The sequence below is a fragment of the Rattus norvegicus genome, chromosome 5 (assembly GCF_036323735.1).
Source record: "Rattus norvegicus strain BN/NHsdMcwi chromosome 5, GRCr8, whole genome shotgun sequence".
Lineage (NCBI taxonomy): Eukaryota > Metazoa > Chordata > Mammalia > Rodentia > Muridae > Rattus > Rattus norvegicus.
Genome location: NC_086023.1, coordinates 52,273,623 through 52,299,236, shown reverse-complemented (window position 1 = coordinate 52,299,236; position 25,614 = coordinate 52,273,623). Strand labels below are relative to the sequence as shown.

At 45.4% G+C, this 25,614-nt stretch overlaps 1 protein-coding gene and 1 long non-coding RNA gene across 12 annotated transcripts in view; one reads left to right on the top strand and one right to left on the bottom strand.

Moving 5' to 3' along the window:
• The first annotated feature begins 515 nt into the window (after window positions 1–515).
• LOC102555980 (uncharacterized) lies at window positions 516–8,386 on the top strand. Of its 3 annotated transcripts, XR_005504697.2 has the most exons (4): window positions 516–1,255; window positions 2,441–2,667; window positions 6,879–6,978; window positions 8,072–8,386. It is a non-coding gene; the product is annotated as an uncharacterized LOC102555980 (long non-coding RNA). The 3 variants fall into 3 exon arrangements; XR_005504698.2 differs by lacking the exon at window positions 2,441–2,667 and having other exon boundaries at window positions 524–1,255; window positions 7,585–8,386; XR_592466.3 differs by lacking the exon at window positions 2,441–2,667 and having other exon boundaries at window positions 921–1,255.
• A 4,595-nt stretch (window positions 8,387–12,981) lies between these two features.
• Gabrr2 (gamma-aminobutyric acid type A receptor subunit rho 2) overlaps window positions 12,982–25,614 on the bottom strand; it is a 43,692-nt gene continuing 31,059 nt past the window's right edge. For 6 of the 9 annotated variants that reach the window (XM_039109380.2, XM_039109382.2, XM_039109385.2 and 3 more), the window contains 3 exons: window positions 25,429–25,581; window positions 24,194–24,390; window positions 12,982–13,604 (listed from right to left, as the gene is read on the bottom strand). In XM_039109380.2, the coding sequence (XP_038965308.1) occupies window positions 13,293–13,604; window positions 24,194–24,390; window positions 25,429–25,581 (662 nt within the window). In that variant the 3' untranslated portion in view covers window positions 12,982–13,292. Of the gene's footprint in view, window positions 13,605–15,974; window positions 16,663–24,193; window positions 24,391–25,410; window positions 25,582–25,614 lie in introns of those variants that run through there. The other 3 variants (NM_017292.2, XM_039109381.2, XM_039109384.2) reach the window with 3 other exon arrangements.

Sequence of the window (25,614 nt, the reverse complement as noted above, 5' to 3'; positions counted from 1 at the left end):
AACATTTATGTGACTTGTCTGAGGACCAAATACAAAGAGCCCTCTTCCCTTGTGCCCCGAAACAGTCGCTGGGCTCGTTCTGAACGATGATAGTTCGAAGCATTTACTTAGCGGTTTCACTTCCTGGCCTCAGAACAGGTGTGAGAGGCTCGATATGCAAAGCTGTGCGCCCGGACCACAGTCAAGATGCCATCCCCACGAGAAACACCTGATCTGTCAAAATGCCACCGCCCCCTGAAGGCTTCTAACAGTCTGAGATGCCTTCGTTCTTGGGATGGCTCTGGGCATTTTCTTGGAAAATGCTCTGCCTGGCCTCTCTACCGCCACCCTAGCTTTTCATGGTAGCCGTCTCTATACTTACATCATTTTAAATAAGTAAATAAATAAATATTTATTTTCACTTTATGCTCTGCTTCCCCCTGAGCGGTGAACGTAGAGGTCAGAAGAGGATGCTGACTTGCTCTCCTAATAAAGGTCCCCCCTTCCCTTTAAAGCTGCGGTCCTGTTGGCCTCTTACGTACACGCACCACTTCCTGTCAAATGTTCTCTTTCCCACCTCAAAACCTGCTTGTGGTCTCAAGGTCACCTCGGTGTGTTGTTGTAAAAATATAAAGATAAAAAAAATAGTTGTCTTTTATCCCGATAGGTCCTGCATCGCGGTGCCCCAAGATAATTGCCCACTTAAACATGCAAAGCCCGGCACCATCCATCCCTTAGGAACATTGATAACAACCTGTAAATACACAGAGCGAGAGCTTTATATCAGCCTTCATCATCCTGCCATGGCTTCCCTCTCTCTCCCCCTCCTGTCTCTCCCTCTCTCTGCTCCAGTCCCCTCCTCTTCCTTCACACTTTTCTCCCGCCCATCCTTCCTTCTCATCCAATGACAGGCCTCCTTCTATCTTGTGCCTGCCTCACCTGTGACATCATCCTACATCGGTGACCACATTTTCTAAAGGGAATGGCTTGTGCATCTGATTCCCCTTCCAGGACCGACCTATGCTGCTCTTTCCTCTGTTTCAAAGAGAGACCAGAGATCAGTCAGCTGAGGCTGCAGCCTGGTCACTGTCCTAGCACAGGACCTACCAGCCCTGCCGAATGCAGATTCCCAGCCTTCAGACTAGAGATGTGCATGCCATGAAGCCACCAAACCTGTGCACTTCGTCACGGCAGCCGGAAGTCCTGAGCCAGCTGTGCTGCAGCTGCTGGAGGGAGAACCACCGCACACCTCCTAGCACTTACATGCTGCTCTCAGGTTGGTAAGACTCTCTGGACACTGTTTCGTTGTATGAGGGTGGACTCTGCTGTAACTCGGAGAAACAGTTTTGTTCTCACCTTCTAACTGTACCTCAAACCATGCCTGTTTCCTTTAATTGATTGCAATCGGTATTTAGCAACTGTAAAACATTGTTGGGGGAGGTATTGTCTTGTGCTTTGTGCTAACCGATTCTTTTACATTCTCTGCCCTCAACCCGGTATCTATCCCGTGCAAGGCTCGGGCTGTGCCTATCTTGTGAAGAGTAAGAGGTCATTACACACAGAGATAAGCACCAGGGAGCCAGAAAAAGTTGAGGACGCAGGCTTGTCTCTTTAAGGAAAGAGATGTTTACCCGTCTTCCACCCAGAATGCTGGGAGGGGGTGTAGTTTGCGACCTGGTGACCTATCTGTAGGCCAGATATCACCAGAATCCCCTGGAATTTTGTTTGTTTATCCCAGGCTTTTACACCTATATCTTAAACATGGCTTTTCAGTCCGTTAAACTCATCCTTACAAGGGAAGCCATTTGTACTTTACAGCAACAGCCTAAGTGACTTCTGTGTCATCTTAGGGACTGGCCACTCCTGACTCCCACAGGCACTGGTTTACCTCAGTCATTCTCCTTAGTCCCTGTCTTCAGCATTGCTTCTAAGTTAACAGAACTCATCCTTATGGAAGAAGGTGCACGTACTTTGTAAAGGGCTTCGAAGTAAACATGTTTTAAGCATGTGGTACACATGGGACTGAGTTAATTGCCATCGGAAAACCTTTTTTTCCCAAAATTGTGCTGTACTTGAATGTGGTTAAAATAAACTATCTGGGGTTAGACTCCAATAGTTTGAACCAGTGCCGTCTAAGTCACCATGAACTGAGTTTCATTCTTGTCTCTCATCTGGTGGTTTCACTGTGGGCCATTATGTATGCAGCAATGCCCTCCCCCAACACACACACACACACACACACACACACACACACACACACACACCTGTCACTTTCTTAGATAAGTACATGCCTGCCTTAAATATGGCCTCATAAGCACAATTAACCAAACAAAGACAGATTAAGTGGGCTTCATCAAAATGACAACTATTGGGTTTCAGCAGTCATCATAAGACAGTTAGAGAATCAGTTGTCTGGAGAAACTATTTGCAAAGCATAAATCTGATATGGATTTGTATCTAGACTATATAAACAATTCCTGAAACTCGGTGATGAAGAGGCAGCCAAATTTTAAAGTGGGCAAGCGATTTGAATGAACATTTGCCAAAGAAAATACAAGAGGCACCCATAAGACACAGAAAACTCAGCACCACTGTCAACAGGAAAATGTGAAACCAGGCCACAAAGAGAACACTTCATCCCTGCTGTGGAGAGCGGCCTAAAAAAAGAGAAGACAATATAAAGTGTTGGTGAGGATCTGGGAATGTTAAAAGGCCTCCCATATTGCTGTAAGGAATATTAAAGGATGCCTGCACTTTGGAAAATAGTTCCTCTAGGGGTTAAACACAGAGTTACCCTATAACAGCAATTCTACTCTTAAAATATTCTACTCTTGGGGCTGGAGAGATAGCTCAGCGGTTAAGAGCACTGACTGCTCTTCCAGAGGTACTGAGTTCAATTCCCAGCAACAACATGGTGGCTCACAACCATCTGTAATGGGATCTGGTGCCCTCTTCTGGTGCATCTCAAAACAGCTACACTCTACTCATAAACAAAAATTAATAAAAAAAATTTTTTTAAATATTCTACTCTTAAAATATTATACCCAGAAGAATTGTTTAAAAGTCTCTATAAAAACTTCTGCATGGATGTTCATTGCAACATGTATAATAGCCAAAAGTCAAAAGAAATCAAATGTCTATCTATGATGGAAGAATACATTGCTATAAAAGCGCTCTCTCTCTCTCTCTCTCTCTCTCTCTCTCTCTCTCTCTCTCTCTCTCTCTCTCTCTCTCTCTCCTTGAGATAGTTTCACAGACAGTTTCCCTCTCAGTTTCTCTCACACTGCTGGAAAATCCTAGGCCTAGGCAAACCGTTCTTCCTCGGGCTCTGGTCCTACAGCTCGAAGGCATTGGGCCCACAGCTCAGCCACTAGGTTACTGCATGATGACCTGGCAAGTCTAATCCTGGCTGCTTGTTATTAGCTATTAATTTGTCCTCAGGACGCTGAAAGCGATAATAGTAACAGCCTCTACTCTCATCCAATGGGTATCTGGCATTCATCCATACCTCTAGGCTCCCCTCTGGGATACCTCCAGGCTCGCTCAAAGGTAATATCTTCACCACTACTTAAAGGCTGCGGAATTCACAGGCTAAATCTGACTCCAATCCCCACTAATAACTCTAAAGCTACCTAACGGTGCTTTAAAAACAAAACAAAAAACAAAAAAACCCTCCCACCAGCCATCCAAATAATGGAAAGATTGTTGTGTAGACTTTTCCCCTCATTTGCTCCAAACCACCTATTCTTCCACCCTCCGATTTCCGCTCTCCCCCTCACTCTCTCCCTGCCCGACCTGACCCCACGGTGCACATGATTGCTGCAGAGTTGCAGGAAGCAGGCTGTCCTGAGCACAGCTACAGGTGCTCACACCCTCCCCGATTCACTGCTCTCCACCGCTGCCCGTACCCTACTCTGCCAAGCCGCCGCTGCCAGTTGTGTGTTCCATCGGGCAGTCATAAATCCCCGTGCTTACTCAGATCCTCCACGGTGACAGGGGCAGCCTACCGTAACAGGCAGAGACCTCCTGTCCCATTCTAAGGTGTAACTAACATGTGACTTTCCTCCACAGGTAGAGCTGCCATCTTACCTAAGGGCAGTCACATGAGTGGCCATAGCTTCAGCGCCGTCTTGTTAAAGACAGTCTCATGACTATCGGCCATCTATGTTATGCGCTGATAAGATTTTCTTATGCTATCACTTCAGCACCACCTTAGCTAGCGGCTGTCGCATGACTGGTTATAGCTTCAGCTGACTCATTTCCTCCAGCTCCTCTCCTCTCTTCTACTTACATTTTCTCTGGGGCAGGCACTGAGCTGGGTATTTGAGTTTATTTGCTTTTAGTTTCTATTTTTCCTATGCTGGGGTTGACCTTAGGTCTTAGCAACTCCACACAAAGGCTTTTCTACCAAGAGAGCTCCCACCACCCATTTGCTTCTCGTATCTACCCCAATAAGTAAGAACCACCACCTTTAAAAATTGTTTTTACATGAGATGAAAATACATGGAAATTAAATGGCTCAAAATCACACAGCTCGCAAAGTCCCTTCCTTCTTTTCTTCCTCTTAATTTCTTTTACTTTTGAGACAGGGTTTCGTGTAGCCTGGCTATCTTCAAACTTACTCTGTAGCCCTGAAGGTCTGATCCTCCCTGCCTGAATGCCACCGTGTCCAGTTTATGCAGTTCTGGGAAGCAAGCCGAGAGTTTCTAGAATGTGGGCTAACACTCTCTCCCGGGAGCCCACAAGGTGCATACTTTTACTCTCTAGACTCCTGCCTCTACATGCAATAAGACTAAAATATCTCAATCGCCAACAGGAAATGATGTGATGTAAGTAGCTGGCATAGGGCCTAGGGCCTAGAGGGCTCTGATAGAGAGGAGTTGGTCAGTCTTGTCTTTCATGAGTGCAGTGAGCATCTTTCATGTGCTAAGCACTGTCCTGGACCCTAAAACGAAGCAGTTAGAAACACAAGCAACTCCTTGCCCTGGGGGAACTTCCTTTAGCATGTGTTCCCCTTCTGCCCTGTATAGTTTTACCCTCCCCCTGCCCACTCCACACCTCTTACCACCACCAAGTGCCCTGCCTGCACTTAGAGCTCCACTCTGCAGCCTCTCAAATGCCATGGTAGCGGGACAGTACCCATGGATGCCTGCTTCCTTGTGAGGCATGACACAAGGGAGTGGGAAAAGGGGGAAGCAGAGAAATGGCTGCAGAAAACACTGGAGAACGCTGGGCCTGAAACAGTCAGCCCTGTGGGTGGCAGGCCCTGCCTGTCTCTCCCATCCTTTGAACCCACACCACCAGGAAGCCAAAGGCTTCTAGATAAATCCAAGGGGTATTTAAAGAAGAAAATGGGGGCTGGAGAGATGGCTCAGTGGTTAAGAACACTGACTGCTTTTCCAGAGGTCCTGAGTCCAAATCTCAGCAACCACATGGTTGTTTGCAACCATCTGTAATGAGATCTGATGCCCTCTTCTGGTGTGTCTGAAGACAGCTACAGTGTACTTACATATAATAAATAAATAAACGTAAGAAAAAGAAAACGCAAACGTCCCCCAACAAACAATTACCAAAGCAAAATCGAAAGAACAGCAATGACAAAACGAACAACAGCAGCAATAAAGCCAGCAGGAAGCTGCCAAGTGGAACTGACCGGAGCTGGGGGCTGCTGTTGCTATCTGCTTCCACAGCTCACCACACAACCATACTTCACCACCGGCTCTTGGAGGATCAGGTCCCTGTGATAGCCATGGTTGGTGGTTGAGGGGTTGCTCTCATTTGGGCTGGTGGGTTTGCCCAAGAGCAGGGCAGATAAGTTGCTGAGGAACAACAAGTGTGGGCTGGCCTTGGTCATGGCTTGGTCAGTGGCCTCGTAGCCACACATTTTACTCATCCCTGACTTCCACCTCTTGTCTCCCGGAGTCCCAGGGAGTGTGGCCTCAGACCATGTCCAGAGAAAAGCCTCCACATCCAGACAGTATTCTCCTAGAGAAATGTATTTCTGACTTTAGTACCAGCCTAGAGAGAGGAAGTGGGGAGAGATCACAGGCCACAGAAGATTTAGGAACTTGGGAGTCAAAGGTCAGATGTTAACTTCTAAAAGATTTATTATTTGTGTGTGTGTGTGTGTGTGTGTGTATGCGTGTGTGTGTGTGTGTGTGTGCGCGCGTGCGTGCATGCGTGCCTCTATGTGTGTGCTCATGTGTGTGTATCTGTGTGCATTTGTGTGTGCCTCTGTGTGTGTATCCATGTGGGTATGTCTCAGTGCGTGCCCACGTGTGTCTGTGTCTGTGTATCTGTGTGCATCTGTGTGAGTGTGTTTGTCTATGTGTGTGCATGTGTATGAGTTTATGTGCACTAGAGTTACAGATGGCGGTGAGCTTCGAAATTTGGATGCTGGGAATTAGCCAGGGTCCTCTGAAAGAACAGCCGGGTATTCTTAAATATTCATAACCACTGAACCTTCTCTCCAGCCCAGTTCTTTAAGAAGACAGGTATGGTATTGACATTAGCCCACGCTGACTTTTCAACTCAGATCTTCCTACCTCAGTCTCCACCACTCATGGCTCATTAATGTTTTCTAAGCAGTTCCCCCAGGTAATCCATCACATTCCCTCAGGGCTGAGAACAGCTCAAGGGACATAAGGGAAGAGCACATAGGACAGTGTTGAGGACAGACATTCAAGTACCCTCTATAGAAGCCGCTCGAATGTCAGCCTTTGTATCATCTATGAGAGCCACGGCTGTGTCCACCCAACGTGGGGGGCAGAGGAGGGCACAAATACTCCTAAGGTCTGAGGCGTGGACCTGACGACCCCGTCATAGGCTCTGTTCCTATACCACTGCCCCTCCAATCCCAGCGCTGTTTATGCTTATTTATTTATATTCTATTTTTACAGGTTAGGGGATCCACCATTGAGAAGACAACGTTCATTCGGGACAAGTATGCCACTATGTCATTTTTTTAAAATTCTCTAAGCAATCAGCCACAGCCCTTCGGTAAGCAGCATTTTGGTTTCGAATTAAGCTAAGGTTTTTCTTCTTAACCGAGGATGGGATGAATACTTGCACCTGGTCTCCAGCCTACACCTTGCCCTCTGGTCATTCAGCCCTTCTCAGTGTTTATGTTCCTTGCTCCAACTTGTCTGTCTCTGCTCCCTTCAGAGCTCTCTTCCCAGGTTCAACCATAGTCTTTTGTTGGTTGACAATCCAGTAACAGGTCCTGCTACTTCACACACTACCTCTTCTCTTCTTCCCGCTTCATGGCCTCTCTTAGTCTAGTAGTCTGAATTCTTATCTGCCTCCCAGACCAGCACTAAGCGCTTTTTATTTGACATTTTCCTGCCACACTCCCCCACCCATCCTCCATGCAGAACCCTTTTTTCTTTCTCTTTCCCAGTCCTTGTGGATCTTGTTTTACACACAGCTGAACTTTCTCTGCTATTATGGTCATTGTTTTTCTTCAATGGTTTCCTCAAACAGTTTTTAAATTCCTGGTCTTCCTTCTACAAATGTTTACAGAAAGAAAAAGCCAATGAAAAGCAGTTCTGGAGGGTTCTAGCTTTCCACACGTAAACTAACACAATCTCTGACCATCTTCCACAGACACGGCCCAGACCAGATAAGTAGAATTCCTTGGGTTTAGTCTGAGTAGAGGGAACGTTCCTACCAGAACTGTGGAACTAGAAGGCTGTGTTCATGAGACATTCATGGCTACCTCCCTCTCTCCTCATGACCGCCACATCTAACAGGGAAGGAAAGCCCATCTGAAGTGAGAGCAGAGACAGGTACTGAGAAATGACTCTGGAGAGACATAGGGAGTCCCACCTCAACTCTGTAAGTCCCCATGATGGTCAGCTTTTGTTCTATGAGCCCTTTGGTGTTTAATTTGCACGATTTATGCCCCTGGCACCTAACTGGGATTATACAAACATATATGCCATTGGCAAATCAATTACCCAAACTATTTATTCCTTACTTAGAACCCTTCTCGGTCCACACTTGATTTTCAAATCTAATCTCTTCTGTACATTATAAATGGCATTTATTTACCATCCCCTGAACACACTTGTACTTTCTTTCTTACACCCAGACTGAAGCAAAACAGTTCCTATCTGTGAAGGTTTGCATACGACGCTCGGCCCAAGGAGTGGCACTATTAGGTGTGACTCTGTTGGAGTAGGTGTGGCCTTGTTGGAGTAGGTGTATCACTTTGGGTGTGGGCTCTAAGCCCTCCTGCTAGCTGCCTGGAGGCCAGGATTCTCCTAGCAGCCTTTTGATGAAGATGTAGAACTCTCAGCTCCTCCTGCACCATGCCTGCCTGGATGCTGCCATGTTCCTGCCTTGATGATAATGGACTGAACCTCTGAACCTGTATGTCAGCCTCAATTAAATGTTGTCCTGAGGATTGCCCTGGTCATGGTGTCTGTTCCCAGCAGTAAAACCCTAACTAAGACACTACCCATTGCTCAAAAATTACCACTTGGTTCAATCCCAGGTTTCAGACTGCCCCCCCCCAAAAAAAACCTGCAAAAAGTACATCTCAAGTCCTGTGGTATTATTTCCCTCCTTTCAGCCACATTCTCTGTAGTATACACTCCTCAGTGACTGAGATGTTTCCTACTGACTTACCCCCAACCCACTTCCAGCAGGAACACTTGATAGGCAGTACAGAACCCCTTGGTATCTGTAAACCACACCTAGTTTTGAATAGCATCTATTTCTTTTTATTTTTCTAGTAGGAATATTTTTTTACAATTTAATATTAATCACTGGCCTGCCACATGCAATTAGCAGCATTTGTTTTCTTTCTTAGTGGTACCCAAAATCAGAGTACCTATCGTATCTGATATATCTTAGATTCTGGGAAATAAAGCACCATTCAAATGCCCCATAACACGGGTTCATTCCAGTCTCCTCAGTATTTCCCCAGCACTGGCCACTTCCACTCCTGTCTCCACTTGGCCTCCTTTCATTTTTCTCAAGCGGAAGCAGACCCTGAGATCACAATGGGCCTGTGAAAGACAAAAGTGTTGCAATCGCGTGGCTGTGCTGCACAGTGGGATCACTTAGGATTCTAAACGTTGTAGGATTCATCCCAGTTACTAGTGAGAACATCCTTCGTTCTGTGAAGAGGCAGCTTAGCAAGCCACAGTTCATGAGGGCAACGTAGTCAGTGAGGATTCATAACAGAGCAGTACTGTATACCTAAGGATTGTAACTAAGATTCGAGGCTTTAGACAAACCCAGAAGCCCTATCCCACACAGCTAGCCATTCTAATACGCAGTTCTTCGCTGAACTACAAAACTGGAAAACCCAGTGACCTTGGCCAGGCAGGTCCAGGGAAGGGGAGCTGTCCCTCTGGCACTGGTGTGGTAGAGACCTACCACGAGCCTTACCATGGAACAGCTGGGCTCTCACCCGTCCTTCCCACAGTCTGGGATCACTGAAAGGAATGACCTGCCCATGTGTCCTTTACTCTGCGTTTCCAAGCTTCCTTTCTCCTCCCATCTGTTCACACAGGCTAATCCCTTCATCTATGACAGCAGTTCTCAAACTGCGGGTCACAACCCCTTTGGAAAACCTCTATCTCCAAAACCATTGACATTATGAGTCATAACATTAGCAAAATTACAGACAGAAAGTAGCCACAAAAATAACCTTATGATGGGGGTACGGGGGTCACCGCAACATGAGGAACTGTATTAAAGGGTTGCAGCATTAGGAAGGTTGGGAACCACTGCTCTGAGGATCCCTCCATCCAGTAAGAAAGCCTCAGGTATTGGTGGCTATTGAAGTCAGTGCTAAACTATGGCCAGTGCCACTGAGAACCGAATATCAATTTTATTTAACTTTAATTAAAATTTAAATATGTGGGTGGCACATGGCTATCATATCAGAGAGCACATGAACAGACCACTACCTCAAACAGAAGCCAAGGCCCTACACTGAACTCAAAAGTTCCAGGAAGCAACTGTTTGGGGATTGTAAGAGAAAGGCAGCTGACCCTAACCCCAGACGCCCTCTGGTTATAAAAGGCCCAACAGACCATGCAGTCTCAAAAACAACTTGTCTAAGGAGAACACCCAACTTCCCCATTCTACCCCAACAAATCTCTCTTCCTCTTCCCTGTTCTAGGCAAAAAAAAAAAAAAAAAAAAACCAACCTAGGGCTTGTAATTTGCATTCTCTTTAATTCCGGTCATTGAGTAACTGGGTCCTTTGACCTGACCATTGTGTGGCCGGGATTCATGATGCGGCCTCTCTGGCAGTAAACCAAGTCTGCTCTAGCTGTTTGAGGTCACTCAAATTCTCATCTTTTCTTCCCACAAACTTAATTCTTGCTTCTCCTGGCAGAGACCTAGCATGTAATTGGCCCCATGTTTCCTATCCAAATGCCCATCTGTGAAGAGCGTCTGAGGGACATCTTTCTCCTTGAGACCCAGTCTTACCTTTTTCTTTCCTTCTTCAAAATTCACAGCACATGTTGAAGACTTACTATGGCTCTAACACACGATTTAAATGTGGCCCTCAAAGATTCATGTGTTAGAAACTCAGTGATAATTATATCCAAAAGCAGGGCTTTGAAAGGCTTCTGTGGTTTGAATATAAATGTCTCCCGAAGGCTTATGTGTCTGAATGCTCTGTCTCAAAGGGTAGCACTATTTTAGGAACCATGGACTCTTTGGGACATGTGGCCTGGCTACATGTTGGTTGGTTTTAAAGGTTATATCTGCTTATGGTTCTCTGCTATCTGGTCCACTTATAGGAGTCTCAGCCACACATTCCTGCCAATCTGACCTCTTCCCCACTACAGCAGACTACAACCAAGATCTAAAATAAATTCATCCACCTTTAAATTCCTTCTGTCAAGAACTTTGTCACATCAGCACAAAAGTAACTAATACAGGAAACAGAGTTAGAAGACAAGATTGGATGAGGCCCTTTTTCTGGGACTTCCCACCCTCTAGAAGCAGTCAGGTACCTGCTCAGCTTCCAGAAAGGCTGGAGACTAAGATCAGTCATGTGGACCATCAACCATGCCAAGCTTCCATAAAGCCTTTGTACACCTTGATTGGTGTTGCACATGCCCTTGCTGGGGAAAGCAAGCACAATCTTTATAGGTCCAATGGGAGTCAGCAATTCAGAGTCCTGCATCTGTCTCTCCCGGACCCTCTCCTATGCGCCTCTTTTCTTTGGTGAGTCTAGTTTAACATTATAATAATAAACAACCACGAAAATAATGGCTCTTCTGAGTTCTGTAAGTCCGTCTAGAGCAGAGGTTCTCAACCTGTGGGTCCTGACCCCTTGAGAGGTCAAATAACCTTTTCACAAGGGTCACAAATCAGAAATCCTGGATGTTACATATTTTCATTACAATTCATAACAGTAGCAAAATTACATTTATGAAATAAAGAACGAAAATGAGCTTAGAGTTGCAGGGTTGCCACAAAATAAAGAACCGTGTTAAGGGGTCGCATCTTTAGGAAGATCGAGACCCATTATTCTAGAGAATTCTTAAATCTCAGAATAGCCTTAGAAGCTTACTGAGTTTGCTCACTCAGGGTAAGACAGGTCACAGCGGAAACTGGACACACCTGGCTGAGTCCCATCTACCGCGGAGCCTCTGAACCAGTGGGCTAGAAGCTACAGCTGAGGTCAAGGCTGGTGGCTAAAGATGACAGATCTTTAGCACGGGCAAGGGACTGTTGAAACAAATAACCGGAGCCAGTTGATAGGAGATTAAGGAAGTACGGAAGATGGGGTGGGGGGGTGATCCTGGTATATCGATTCAAGAGCCAATCACGCTAGCGGAGCGAGAGGATCAGGCAGCTGCAGCAGGTCCCTCCCTGGTTTCCTACTCATGGAGGTTCTGGTATTCCTGTGCACCTACCTGGGCCTCGGAACCAAATCCTTCCCGGGAGCCTCTTGCTGTGCCGCAGACTACAAGCCAGAGCTTACTAAGTCTGAAGCAAGCTTCGCCCTCCTTTGTGGATCGCTGTTCTACTCTTGGCTATATACCCGGTCCCTCACAGGAAGCTAGTGAGGACAGTGTGAGAGTGGGCAGAGTGGTGTCCTTCAGTGAGCATGGATGCAGGGGGACATTCCCTCCTGCCCCTCAGCCTCTGACTCCAGAAACTTTGACTTGAAGGAAGAATTTCTTCTTGAAATCATAGCCTATTTATACGACCCAAAACTATTGAGTGTCATCTAAATAGGTCAGATTACCTTCATTCTGTCTCAGCTTCGATCGAGAAAGAGACACTTGCACACTCTAGAGTGTAGGAGCCTTCTGGGTGGAGTAGGTACAGCCTCTGGACTTTGGCACAAGAATAATGAATCGGCTGAGGTGGAAGGGGAGGAGCCTGAAGCAGGAAGTGAGGGAAGCATCTACTGCAGCCCCTTCTCTCCGGGAACACACTGTGCTTTTATCCAATACTCAAATCCTATTCTCCTCGGCACTCAGTTCATACCATAAGGATGTCTCAGGAGAGAAACACTGGGCTGACTCCAGGAGAGCCTCACGGGAGCCTGGAAATGTTTTTGTTTTTGTTTTTGTTGTTGTTGTTGTTGTTTTTGTTTTTTAGACAGACCTAGAGCAAAAGCACCCGGAAAGGGAAACGGTCTTTGGATGACTGAGGCAGAGAAGTTGGGTTTTTTTGGAGGGTAGCAGAAATATATTGTGTATGTAAAATGAGCACAGCTTAGGGAAGCTCAATGAAGGGAAAGACTATGTTCATTTCCAGGCACCGGGTGGGAACTCAGTGTTTAATGAATGATTGAATGAACAGGGAAATGAATAACTTCCTCTAGCATTTATAAAATCATCTCAGCTGCCAGTTTTGTTTAGGCCAAATCATTTCCTGTCTCCGTTCTGAGAGTTTTTCCTTGCCACTTAATTAATCCAACTGGATAAATTCACAGATTTTTGCATCTAGTTTCTTACCCGGAATGCCCTGTATTTTCTTTCTTCCCATACTGAGCATCTCAGAACATCTGGGAGGCATTTGAGTCTTTTATTAAGTGGTGTGGGACCGGGGGTGGGGGATAAGGGGTGGGGTGGGGTGGTGGATTCTTGTGAACAAGTTCACACACAGCAGAAGATAGCTCTCTGTTCAGAGAAGTCAAAAGTGTGATCTGGAATAGTGTGAACTAGGAAAAGAGCCATGAAGATGGGGTGAGGGCAGCTGGAGGTCCCTGGGCTCCTCCAAGCCAGGAGCAGCTGCTTGGCCTGGTGTAGGAAGTGTGGTCATTAGGTCCATGTATCCACCAACGGATGGTCATGCCCTTTCCCAGATCCAGCCTTAGAATCCCTAGGAAAACACTGACCAATAAATTAGGTTGAAAACTATGTAGAAGGCAGGAAATATCAACCTGGAGTATTTGTCAATGGCATGGGTGTTCTGGAAGATATAGAGTCCCATTTGGCCTTTGAGAAGGCCTTTCTTTCTGGATGAAGTCAATTCACTGTTGAGGGCCAAATGAACCACTATTTTGTCTTGCCTTTCTTCTTCTGGAAGAATGTGGCTTCTTGGGTAGCCAGCCAGGCTGTTGGCCTCAGATTCACTGTAGCTTCCATCCAGCGTCATGGTTCTTGAATGAAGCATTCCACACGTGCATGGAAACTACAGGCAGCAAACAGGAAGGCTCAGTTAGATCTTGAAGATGAGAAGGGGAGCTGGCCTTGTTACAGAGCAATGCCCATTGCTACTCTGGCATCCAGAGAGACATAGTTATCAGGACATCAGAGGGCACTGAGTACAGTAATTCTCTGGCCACATGTTATAATCACCAGGACTACTCACACCCACTCTAGGCCAGCTCAAAACTTACAAATAGTTCTCTATTGCATATCAGTTTCCTCACAATTGAAACATTTCATTCTGTCCCTAAGCTCATTAAGAAAGGAAGGAAACAATTCAAATCAACTTCAGGAAGTTCCGAAACTGACTTGATTCATCAGACCCCTCCCTTCCCAAGAGTTTAAGAGCTAGCTGTTGACAAACCAAGTCAAGCCAGGAAGAAAACTAAGACAAGTCCAGCCACAGGAGTGAAGTAGAGACCAGGAGAAGTGCCTGAAAAAAAAACAAAGACCAACCAAGCTGCTTGGAAGAGGCTTAGACTAACTAGTCCACATGGAAAGGACACTCCCCAACCTGCTGAGCTGCCTACAGGCCTCATGCTGCCCAGCTTTTGTGAGCTGTCACACCTGGGCTATAATGATGCAGCTGCCATTGAGTCCTTTCTGCTCCTGTGAGTAACCCCTCAGCCACATTCCTATAATCCCAGTAAATCCAAGTTGGACTTTGGTGGCATCCACAGGATCTGCTATGGGCAGATCTGGGGTGAGTAGATTGTGTGTGTGTGTGTGTGTGTGTGTGTGTGTGTGTGTGTGTGTGTGTATGTGTGTATGTGTGTGTGAGTGTATGTGTGTGTATGTGTGTGTGAGTGTGTGTGTGTGTGTGTGTGTGTGTGTGTGTGTGTGTGTGATCTTCTTACACAACAGCTGTGCAGCCAGAATTGAGAAGCACTGGTCTATCCCCATTTCAGAAGTGAAACCTGAGGTGCAGATGCTGCACAGTTCTCCAGACGGCAGATATGAGATCCAGGACTTGCTTCATTTATTTTGTTTGACACAGGATCTCACTGAGCAACCCAGGCTTGCCTAGAACCCTCACATTTCCTCTAACTCATGAGGGCTTAAGCCAGAACTTGAAATCTATGCTTTCGGTTTCTAGTGCTGAGATCTGCCTCTGTATTCGTGAATCAAGAAAAGAGGGTAAAAAGATGAGGAGAGGCTGGGGTTGTCCCTAGTGTAGAACACACTTACCTGACAGGTGCAAGGCCTTGGTTGCCCTGTCCCCAACATTGAAAAGTAACTTAAAGGAAGAGTATCCTTATTTCAAAGTTGCATTTATGTGAGAGTTAGGGCCATAAATGGGCATGGTGATGTGTGCGTGTGATCCCCAGCTCTGCAGAAACAGGCAGGAAGATCACAAGTTTGAGGCAGCCTGGGCTATTTGTAAAAAACCCTGTCTCTAAACATGTAACTAATAAAATAATTGGGGTGCTTTTACTGAGCTTTAAAATATTTAATCGTGGAGGAGGCAATCTCACGAGTGCACATGCAGAGGCCACACGAGGACGTCAAGTATCTTTCTGTGTTACTCTTCACTTCATTATTCAGTCAATTGCTTATTCATTCATTCATTCATTCACTCATTCATTCATTCATTTTGAGATGAGGCTCACTATGTAGTACTCAGCCGGTCTGGAACTCATTGTGTGGATCAGATTAACCTACAATATACAGAGACCCATCTGTTTCTGCCTCCCAAGTGCCAGGTTTAAAGAGGTAGACTACCACACTGGTCTCCCCATCCTCCTCCTCTTGCCCGTCCCCCTCCCCCTCCTCCCTCTCCCCCTCTCCCTTTTCCCTCCTCCCCCTCCTGCCCCTCCCCCTCCTCCCCTCCCCCTCCCCCTCCTCCTCCCCCTCATTATCATCACCATCATCGTGTGTATGCCGTGTATCTGTGTGTGGGTATGTTCATGTGAGCAGGTGACATTGAGGCCAGGGGCTAGCTGCTCTGGAGCTGGAGTTTCTAGCAGTTGTGAACTAACGTGAGTGCTGGGAGCTGAACTCTAGTCTTTTACAGATTCTCAATACTGGAGCCATCTCTCCAGCAGCTCCCTACTCCCCCTGCCCCCTTCCCCAGCACTGGAGCTACAGGCAGGTGTGGGCTCCATCCACTGTCTCAGGAAGTGCTTTTTTTTTTTTTTTGCTTTGTTAGAACTTTATTTTTTCTTATTGGTCTTTTGCCTGTATATATATATATACATATATACATATATATGTATATATATAATTTTTATTAGATATATTTCTTAATTTACATTTCAAATGTTATTCCCTTTCCAAGTTTCCTGTCCATAAGCCCCCATCCCCTACCCCTACCCCATACGGATGTTCCCCCCCATCCACCCCTCTTACCGCCCCCCTCTGATATTCATTCCCCTGCACTGGGTGTCCAACCTTGGCAGGACCCAGGGCTTCCCCTTCCACTAGTGCCCAACAAGGCTATTCATTGCTACCTATGAATTTGGAACCCAGGGTCAGTCCATGTATAGTCTTTGGGTAGTGGCTTAGTCCCTGGAAGCTCTGGTTGGTTGGCATTGTTGTTCATATGGGGTCTCGAGCCCCTTCAGCTCTTTCAATCCTTCCTCTAATTCCCCCAAAGGGGGTCCTGTTCTCAGTTAAGTGGTTTGCTGCTAGCACTGACTTCTCTGCTCTTCTCTATGGGGTTACCACCAGAGTCCTTATGATACATCGTAAAACAGCCCAGCTGCACCAACAGAAGGCTGAAAAGCTCAGTTGCTGAAGGCAACTTTCTCCTGCTGTCCCACACACAATATTCATTGCTAAACTGTCCCCAAAGTGGGAGCTGAACAGAATTAGATGAAAGCATGGCTATTTTTTGTAATAGAAAAGTGAAGGATTATCAAACAAAGGTATTTAAATAGAGGGTGGAGAGAAGGCTCAGTGGGTAAGAGGCCTTGTTGTTTTTGCAGAGAACCCAGGTTCAATTCCTGGAATCCACATGGTGGCTCACAATAGTTGGTGTCTCCATAATTCCGGGACGTCTGACATGCTCTTCCGAGCTCCTCAGGTACCAGGCATGTACACTGTGTGCAGACATACATAGGAGTAAAATACTAAAAACATAAAATAAAATAAATAAATCTAAAAAAGAGAGACTATTTTTAAAATATTTAAATAGGGGCCGGAGTGACGGCTTAGAGCAGCCTAATGTCTTTGGAGGAAGAGAAACGACAATTTTCAAGGTGCCAGACAAGTGTTGAAGACTGCTAGAAACCTTGACTGGGGGTGATGTCATGTAAATGAGAAAGGGTGAAAGTGGGGATTTAGTCCTGGTTGGCAGCTACTGGTCAACTTTCTGTGAACCCGACTGCCTTGACGTCTGATGGCTGATGGGCACCCTTATGCCAGCACCAGTTATTTTGAATACTCTGTGGCTGAGTTAAGGACGCTCTCAGTCTTTGGTTCCCATTCATCTCTGTCCTTTGTACCAACCACTCTTTCCAGTGGCCACATTGGGTTGAAGCTCTAGGAAGCCGTTCTCAGTATCCTTCCTATACTCTTGTTATACTCTCTGCAGAGGTACGCCTCATCCTGAGGTAGCCTGCTCACAGGATCCCATTCACTGTGGACTCCACCTCTTGTACAGACCCGGGATTCTCCTCACCTTTTCATCCCTGTCTCTCCTTCGTTGCCCTACTGCCATCTGCTTGCAGGAGCCCCTCCTCCCACCACATCCCAACCCCTCAGACTGTCTCTTGGTGGGGACCAGATCCCCGTAGCTTTTTCTCACAGCTCCTCTCAGACTGTTCTAAGCCCATCTCCATTCCTTTCTGCTGGCTACCAACCTGCAAAAGCACTCCGTACCAGTGAACCCACAGCCACCACTTGCCTAGGATCAACAGCAGCCAGGGAACAGAGCACCCACGCAACAAAGACAGGACCAGATATCAACACCTAGAATCACCGCAGACACCCTAACTCCGAGCACAGACTCCAACACAAAATCATGAACACGAATAACCAAGAGAATGTGCCTCCATCAAAATCCAGTAACTGTTAGAGCAGCCCTGGGAAATGCAATGGAGCTAGAGCACTTAAAACAGCACTTAGGAATATATATGTTCAAGGACCTTAAAGAAAGTATAAATCAACGCCTTGTTGAAGTCTGTGGAAACACAAATAGTTCAGTGAGAGAATGACAACGTGATGATGACACCGTGAAAGAAAACCCAAACTGAAGAAACTGGAAATGAAAAATTTAGCATTTCAAACAGAAACCTCAGTGGTAAACATCACCAACAGATTACAAGCATGGGAGAGAGAATCTCAGTTGTTGAACACAAGGCAGAAGAAATGCAAAGCTGGGGGGGTGGAGGGACTGGGAAGGGGATGAAGATTGGACTGAAGAAAAAAACAAATGGAAAGTCCAGTCAAAGAAAATGTTAAAAAAAAAAAAAAAAGCACAAAATATCTATGAAATCTGAGACACTATGAAAAGACCAAACCTATGAACAACAGGGATAGAGGAGGGAGAAGGAACCAGAGTCAAAGGCTCTGGAAATATTTTTAAACAAAATAATAAAAGAAAAATTCTCCCAACCTAAGAAGGATGTGCCTGACAAGGTACAAGAAGAATACAGAACACCAAATAATCGAGACCAGAAAAGGAACTCCCTTTGGCTCATAATAATTAAAACACTAGGTATACACAACTGAGAAAGGATGGTATAAGCGGCAAGGGAAAAGACCCAGGAGCATACAAAGGCAGTCCCGTCAGAATGACATCTGACTCCTCAAACGAGACTCTGAAAACCAGAAGAACCTGGACAGATGTTCTGCAAACTCTCAGAGGCCACAGGTGCCAGCCCAGAACAATGCGTATGCCCAGCAAAACTTTCAAAATGAAGAAAAAAAGAAAAACTGTTCCATGATAAAACCAAATTTAAGTAATTTCTATCTACCAATCCAGCTCTACAGAGGACACTAGAAGAAAATTGAGTCTTAAGAGGTTAACTGCAACCAAGAAGACACAGTGAATTAATAATCCCAAAACAATAAGTCACAGGGGCTGTCTCCACATCGTAACCACAAAGTAACAGGAATCAATCAACATTGCTCAGGGATAAATATCAATAAAAAGACTAACAGAGTAGATTAAGAAACAGGGTCATATACAGCCACCCAATTAGACAAGATGGATGAAGCGAAGAAGTACAGGCTGACAGGAGCCGATGTAGATCTCTCCTGAGAGACACAGCCAGAATACAGCAAATACAGAGGCGAATGCCAGCAGCAAACCACTGAACTGAGATCGGGACCCCCGTTGAAGGAATCAGAGAAAGAACTGGAAGAGCTTGAAGGGGCTCGAGACCTCATATGAACAACAATGCCAAGCAACCAGAGCTTCCAGGGACTAAGCCACTAACTAAAGACTATACATGGACTGACCCTGGACTCTGACCTCATAGGTAGCAATGCATATCCTAGTAAGAGCACCAGTGGAAGGGGAAGCCCTGGGTCCTGCTAAGACTGAACCCCCAGTGACCGTGATTGTTGGGGGGAGGGTGATAATGGGGGGAGGATGGGGAGGAGAACACCCATAGAGAAGGGGAGGGGGAGGGGAAAAAAAAGAAACAGGGTCATATTGTGTTGCATCCAAGAAACACACCATGAGGATAGACCTCAGGTAAGAAGGATAGAAAAGGCATTTCTGAGCCATGGATCTGAGAAGTAAGCAGGTATAGCCATTTTAATATATAATAAAAATAGGCTTCAGGCCAAAAACTAATCAGAATAGCGAAGGACACGACATACTCATCAAAGGGAAATTCCACCAAGGAATGTTGCTATTTTAAACATTTACACACTCATCACAAAGGACACCCAAGTTCATAAGAGAAACACTACTAAAGCAGAAATCACATATTGACCCTCATACACCAATAGTGGGCAACTGCAATATCCCACTCTCCTCAAAGAGCAGGCCATCCAGAGACAAACATGAGCAGGGAATGCTGGCATTAGCCAAAAGTCACGTGGACCGAGCAGACAGCTTCAGAACATTCCACCCAAACTCAAAAGGGAAATTTTCTTCTCAGAAGCTCATAGAATTTTGACCAAATACTCAGGCACAAAGTTAAGTCTCCACAGATAGATGGAAATTAGAACAGCACCCTGCATCCTAGCTGGCGATCACGACTAAAACCGGGTATCAACAGCAGAAACAGGAAAACGATGTCTTACCACTAAATGAAAATTTGGTTGAAGTATAAATCAAGAAGGGAACTGAAACCATATTAGAATTGAATGGAAATGAATACACAGCATACCCAAAGTTATAGGTCATAATGAAGGCAGTTGTAAGGGGCGAGTTCATAGCACTGAGTGCCTACATAGAAACACGGGGGAGATCTCACACTAGTAACTTAGCAGCACACTTGAGAGCTTAAGAACAAGAAGAAATCACACTCAAGAGGAGAAGGCAAGAAATAATTGAACCGAGGGCTGAAAACAATGAAATACAAACAAACGATACCAAAAAAAATCAGTGAAACACAGAGTTAAACTTTGAAAAAAAAAAAAAACCCATGTCTGGTCTGGGAATCAAAGCTGGGTTGAGCCTGGTTAGTAATTGGATGGAAGAAAATTAATAAGGCTAAACACTTAGCTAAATTAATTAAAAGGTAAAAAGAGAAGATACGGCGAATAAAACTATGGATGAAAGATATTGCAACAGATACAAATTCACAGAGGCGTGACATACTCTAAAAATCTGTATTTCAACAAACTAGAACTCCTAAAATAAACGGTTCAATTTCTTCATCTATAAGATCCACAGAAATTAAATCAAGATTAAATAAACAATTTAAACAGATCTGTAATCCCCAGTGAAATAGAAGCAGGTACTAAATGTCTGCAAGCCAAAAATAGATGGATGGTTGGATGGATAGAATAGAATAGAATAAAATAAAAAAATCAGGATCAGATGAATTCAATGCACAATTCTACCAGACTTTGAAAGAAGAACCAACATCAAAACTCCTCAAATTATTCTGCAAAATTGAAACTGAAGGAACATATTTAATATATACATGGATTTTAACAATGACGCAAAAAAAAAAAAGTATTTTCAGCATGGAGCTGGCCAAACAGCATGGACGCATGAAGAAGAATGCAAATAGATCTGTCCCCACCATACTGCCCGAAACCCTACTCCAAATGGACCAAGACTTCAACAGAAGACCTGATACCCTGGATCTGATAGAAGAGAAAATGGAAAACTGGCAGGGAAAAGGGTATTCCGTACTGGACACCATTGGCAGAGGAACTAAGAACAGAGATTAATAAATGGAACCTCGCAAAACACTAAAGCTTTTGTATGGCAAAGGATAGCAGCGTTCAGCTGAAGCAGAGGGATATAGAATGGGGAAATATCTTTACCAACTGTATATCAGATAGAAGGTTAATATCTAATAAAACCTGAACGTCAAGAAAGTAAGTCAGCCAGTTTTTAAAACGAGGTACAGAATTGAGCAGAGTTTTCAAGAGATGAAACACTGATGACTGAGAAACGTTTTGTTCAATATCCTTAGCCATCAGGGAGATGCAAATTAAAAGTACTTTGAGTTAGCACCACAGCCCACTCAGAAGGGCTAAACTCAGTCAAACAAGTGACGGGAGCTGGATGGATGGCACAGTGGTTGAGAGCACTGGCTGCTTCTCCAGAGGACCCAGGTTTGGTTCCCAGCACCCACACGGCAACTCACAACCGTCTGTGTCTCCAATCCCAGGTGATCTGACACCTTTACTAAGACATACATGCAGGTAAAACACCAAATCCACATAAGATAAAAATAAAAATCTAAATAAATAAATAACTGTTAGAGCATGCTAGAGAGGAGGTGGGGAATGGTACACAGGTTATTCATGGCTGGGAGTGCAAACGTGCACCCCCCATTATGGAAATCAGTGTTTCCCAGAAAGCTGGGAATAGATCTACCTCAGGATGCAGCTATCTTGGACATATATCCCAAAGACTCTTCATCCTACTACAGAGACACCTGATTGTTCACGGTCATTGTCACTCTATTGATAACACCCAGAAACATAGCTCAGATGTCCATCAACTGTTAGATACCAAGAATGTGGTACATTTACACAATGGACTATTAATTCAGTTGCTGAGAAAAATGAAGTTAAGAAATTTGCAGGTAAATGGATGGAGCTAGAAAAAGTCATCCTGAGTGAGGTAAGGCCAGACCTGAAGAGACAAATATTGTATGTTATATGTGTTATCTCTTATATGTGGCTATTAGCTTTTTTAAGCCTTCAAAACACACACCACAGTCTGAATAAACACAGAGGTTAGACACATACAGAGACCAGCAGGGAGGAAAGGCTCTCCTGAGGAAGGGGAAATAGAATACATTTTCATGGAGAGATAAAGAGGAAATTAGGATAGTGTCATGGTTTGGATATGCTCGGCCCAGGGGCCCAGGGAGCGACACTATTTGGAGGTGTGGCCCTGTTGGAGTAGTGTGTCACTGTAGGCATGGGCTTTCAGACCTTCATCCTAGCTGCCTGGAAGTCAGTCTTCTACTAGCAACCCTCTGGTGAAGATGTAGAACTCTCAGCTCCTCCTGCACCAGGCCTGCCTGGATGCTGCCTTAATGATAATGGACTGAACCTCTGAACCTGTAAGCCAGCCCCAATTAAATGTTGTCCTTATAAGGGTTGCCTTGGTCATGGTGTCTGCTCACAGCAGTGAAACCCTAACTGAGACAAATAGGATTAAATAGGGAAAGGAATAGGAGAAAAGAGAAAAAGAGGGAATGAGACGCTGGTTGTCATTTGAATATCGTATGGAAACCTACTACTACTGTAGATGTTTCCTAAAATATACACGTGGAATCTAAATAGAGTCACCAAACTAGACATCTTATGCCACCAAATAAACCAGTACCAGGGATGAGTTACATCCTTTTGAGTCATTGGACAAAGGGGCCCCATAGAAACCCCGAACATGGGGTTGGGGATTTGGCTCAGTGGTAGAGCGCTTGCCTAGCAACCGCAAGGCCCTGGGTTCGGTCCCCAGCTCCGAAAAAAAAGAAAAAAAAAAAAAAAAAGAAACCCTGAACATCACAGGCTATTGCTAAGGCTGTTGGTTACTTTCTACAGCCAAATGGTTTAAGGCCTTATGGCTGAAGACGACAGTTACATATTCTCTTTATGTATGGAGGAGCCTTGCTGATGCCTAACTAGAAGTTTCACTCCTGCTGACTAGCATTTATGATTTCGGAAGGTGCTTTGTGTGCTACCAGAGAAGGAAGATAATCATCAACCCAGCTACAAACCCCGTGACCCACAACAGCGACCTACCCGCCTGCAGGATATACTCCGACAATAATAGCACAATAGTTGTGGGTGCAACCACCCACTTTCTGACTGGACGGGTTTAAGGCCCACCCTACACTCACACCTGACGCTGCTACAGCAACAAGAACCTGAGGCTAGATCGGCGTTGCCTAGGTTAAGACCAAATTCTGTTAAAGGAACATAGTGAGGTAACTCCGAATGACATTGTGATGCAGACGGCCTTCTTCTTGCATAGACAGTAATCAATGCAGGCTCACAACTGTACAATGTACAGACTGACAGACTTTGGAACACTCAGTCCTACATGGATGTCTTCATGAAGCCTCTCCTCTCAGGGATCTATGTGGAGGAGAGGAGGAGGAAAGACTGTAGGAGCCAGAGGTGATGGATGACTCGAAGGAAACAGTGTCTTCCAGGTAGAAAATGACGGATGTGCACCTGAACTCACGGAGACTGTGGCAGCATGTACAAGGCTTACACGAGTTCCCATCAGATGGGGTCCCAGCACTGAGAGAGGGGGGAGTGAATATCACTCCTACTCCTAACCAAGAAGCTATAATTGTTTAATTACATTGTATTAATCTGTAATTAATGCCCACTGGCAAAGAAAAAAGTTGTTGTCAGCAATGGCGTCCCCTTGGACCTATTATCCATCCACACCCAGCAGTAAGGAGATGGACAGCACAACATGAACTCAATAGTATTTTTGTACAACTTCTTGTCTCATTTTACTTTGTTCAAGCATTTGTGTGTGTGTGTGTGTGTGTGTGTGTGTGTTATTAGTCTTTTGTTTGTAGAATGGGGAGAGTGTTTCTTGTTTTCTGTTTGTTTCTTTTAAAGAGAGGAAGAGAAAGAATATGAAGTTGGATTGGTAGGGAAGATCTGGGTGAAATTGGGGGACAGGGAAACCACGATCAAACTATATTGTATACGTAGAAGATAGCAGTTGCACATCTAAGAGGCCGGGCTCTAGATAGTAGTCCCTGCTGTGGCTCCTGCCTAACACTTGTTGTCAAATGCTGAGGGGTGCAAAGGTTAGAACAGCACGTAAAGAGCTTCTTTCCTACCCACAATTCCTGCCTGAATAGGGCAAGAAGAGGACAATTCACACTTTGGCATTAATGTCCCCCTTTCCCACTGGTATTGGCCCCTCCTAACTGTCCCTATCCAACCGACAAACTCATTCTTGTGCAGACACTAGCCCCAGCTTACAACAGAAGAGGAACAAGGTCTCCTTACTTTGTCCCGAAGCTTCCGTTCCTTCTGTTCCTGCACTGTGGTCAGGTAGTTGACAGCTGCGTACTCCAACACTGAGAGAAACACGAACACAAAGCTGACCCAGAGGTAGATGTCCACGGCCCGGATGTAGGACACTCGAGGCATGGAGGCGTTCACGCCCGTGATGATGGTGGACATGGTCAGCACCGTCATGATGCCTGTAAAACCATCTTATCTTAGTTCAGCTGCTGAGCTACCCCAAAGCTGGGCCCACACCTCACAGTCACAATTTTGTATTCTCTGTCCCCTAAACCAAGTAAGAGATTTCTCAGCCATATTTCCACACAGCTGAGGCATGGGGCTTTGTTCCCTAAACAAACAGGCCTCCCCTGACTCATGCCTCCCGGAACCCCCAAGAACCAGCTGCCTGTTTTTGGTCACCGTGGGAGTCTGAGTTTCTGTGAATTGGCTGACAATGTCGTGCCTCGTGAGAGAGCACTTGTGATGTGGAATTAAAAACAATGACTCAGGGATATCTCTGAAGGAGTAAACACAGGGACTAAGCCACATTCACTAAGCTCTGTTCAGTTCTTCTCCACTATGGCTTGCCCCGTAAGCCCTCCCGCTTGTCAGGGTCTACCCCAACTTTACCCAAATTGCAATGCTGGACTGCAATGCTGGAATTCAGGGTCTGGCAAACGCCAGCGCTGAAGTTCTGAAGGAACATGGCTTTCACTCCAGAAACTGCACGTTAGCGCCTGCTTTCAACCTCTACTGTATAAGCCAGCAAGATTTTGGGAGTTACGGGAGAACTTTTTGGCATTTGCCAAAACCATTTATTTACTTTAGTACTGTGCTCCCATACTGTGCTGTTCATACTCCAGATTGGCTCTACTTGTGAGGCAATTGCTAGTGAATTGATGGGATCTGAGGGGTTCTTACAATGTGCTACCTCAGACTTCTGGAGGATAGAGTAGGCAAGGGGCAGCAAATTCCTCCCTCAACTCACAAGCCCATCCGTTAAGACTTCTAAAGACTTACTTAGCTTTTTTCTTAAAAAAAAAAAAAAAACAAAACTTTTTCTGTGTAGCAGAGGTTGGCCGGAAACTTACAGTCCTCCAGGCAGCCTGGGTGCAGGGATTACTTTACTGAGCCACCATGCCCAGATCATGACCTTAGTTCTCCATTACCTAGCGATCGGCTGAAAAATAAAGCAAACCAAAAGCATCCTACCACACCTTATCAAATACTTTTACCCAGTGAAACTCTAGCAGGCACAGCTCTGTGGTCGATCCAGAAGGACACCCAGGACAGCATGACCATGAGGGTGGCAGGAAAGTAGGTTTGGAGCAAGAAGAAGAAGATGTGACGTCGCAGAGTGAAGTTGATGTACAGACGGTTGTACCAGCCTGGGGACACAGGGAGGAGGAGGAGTGAGGTTC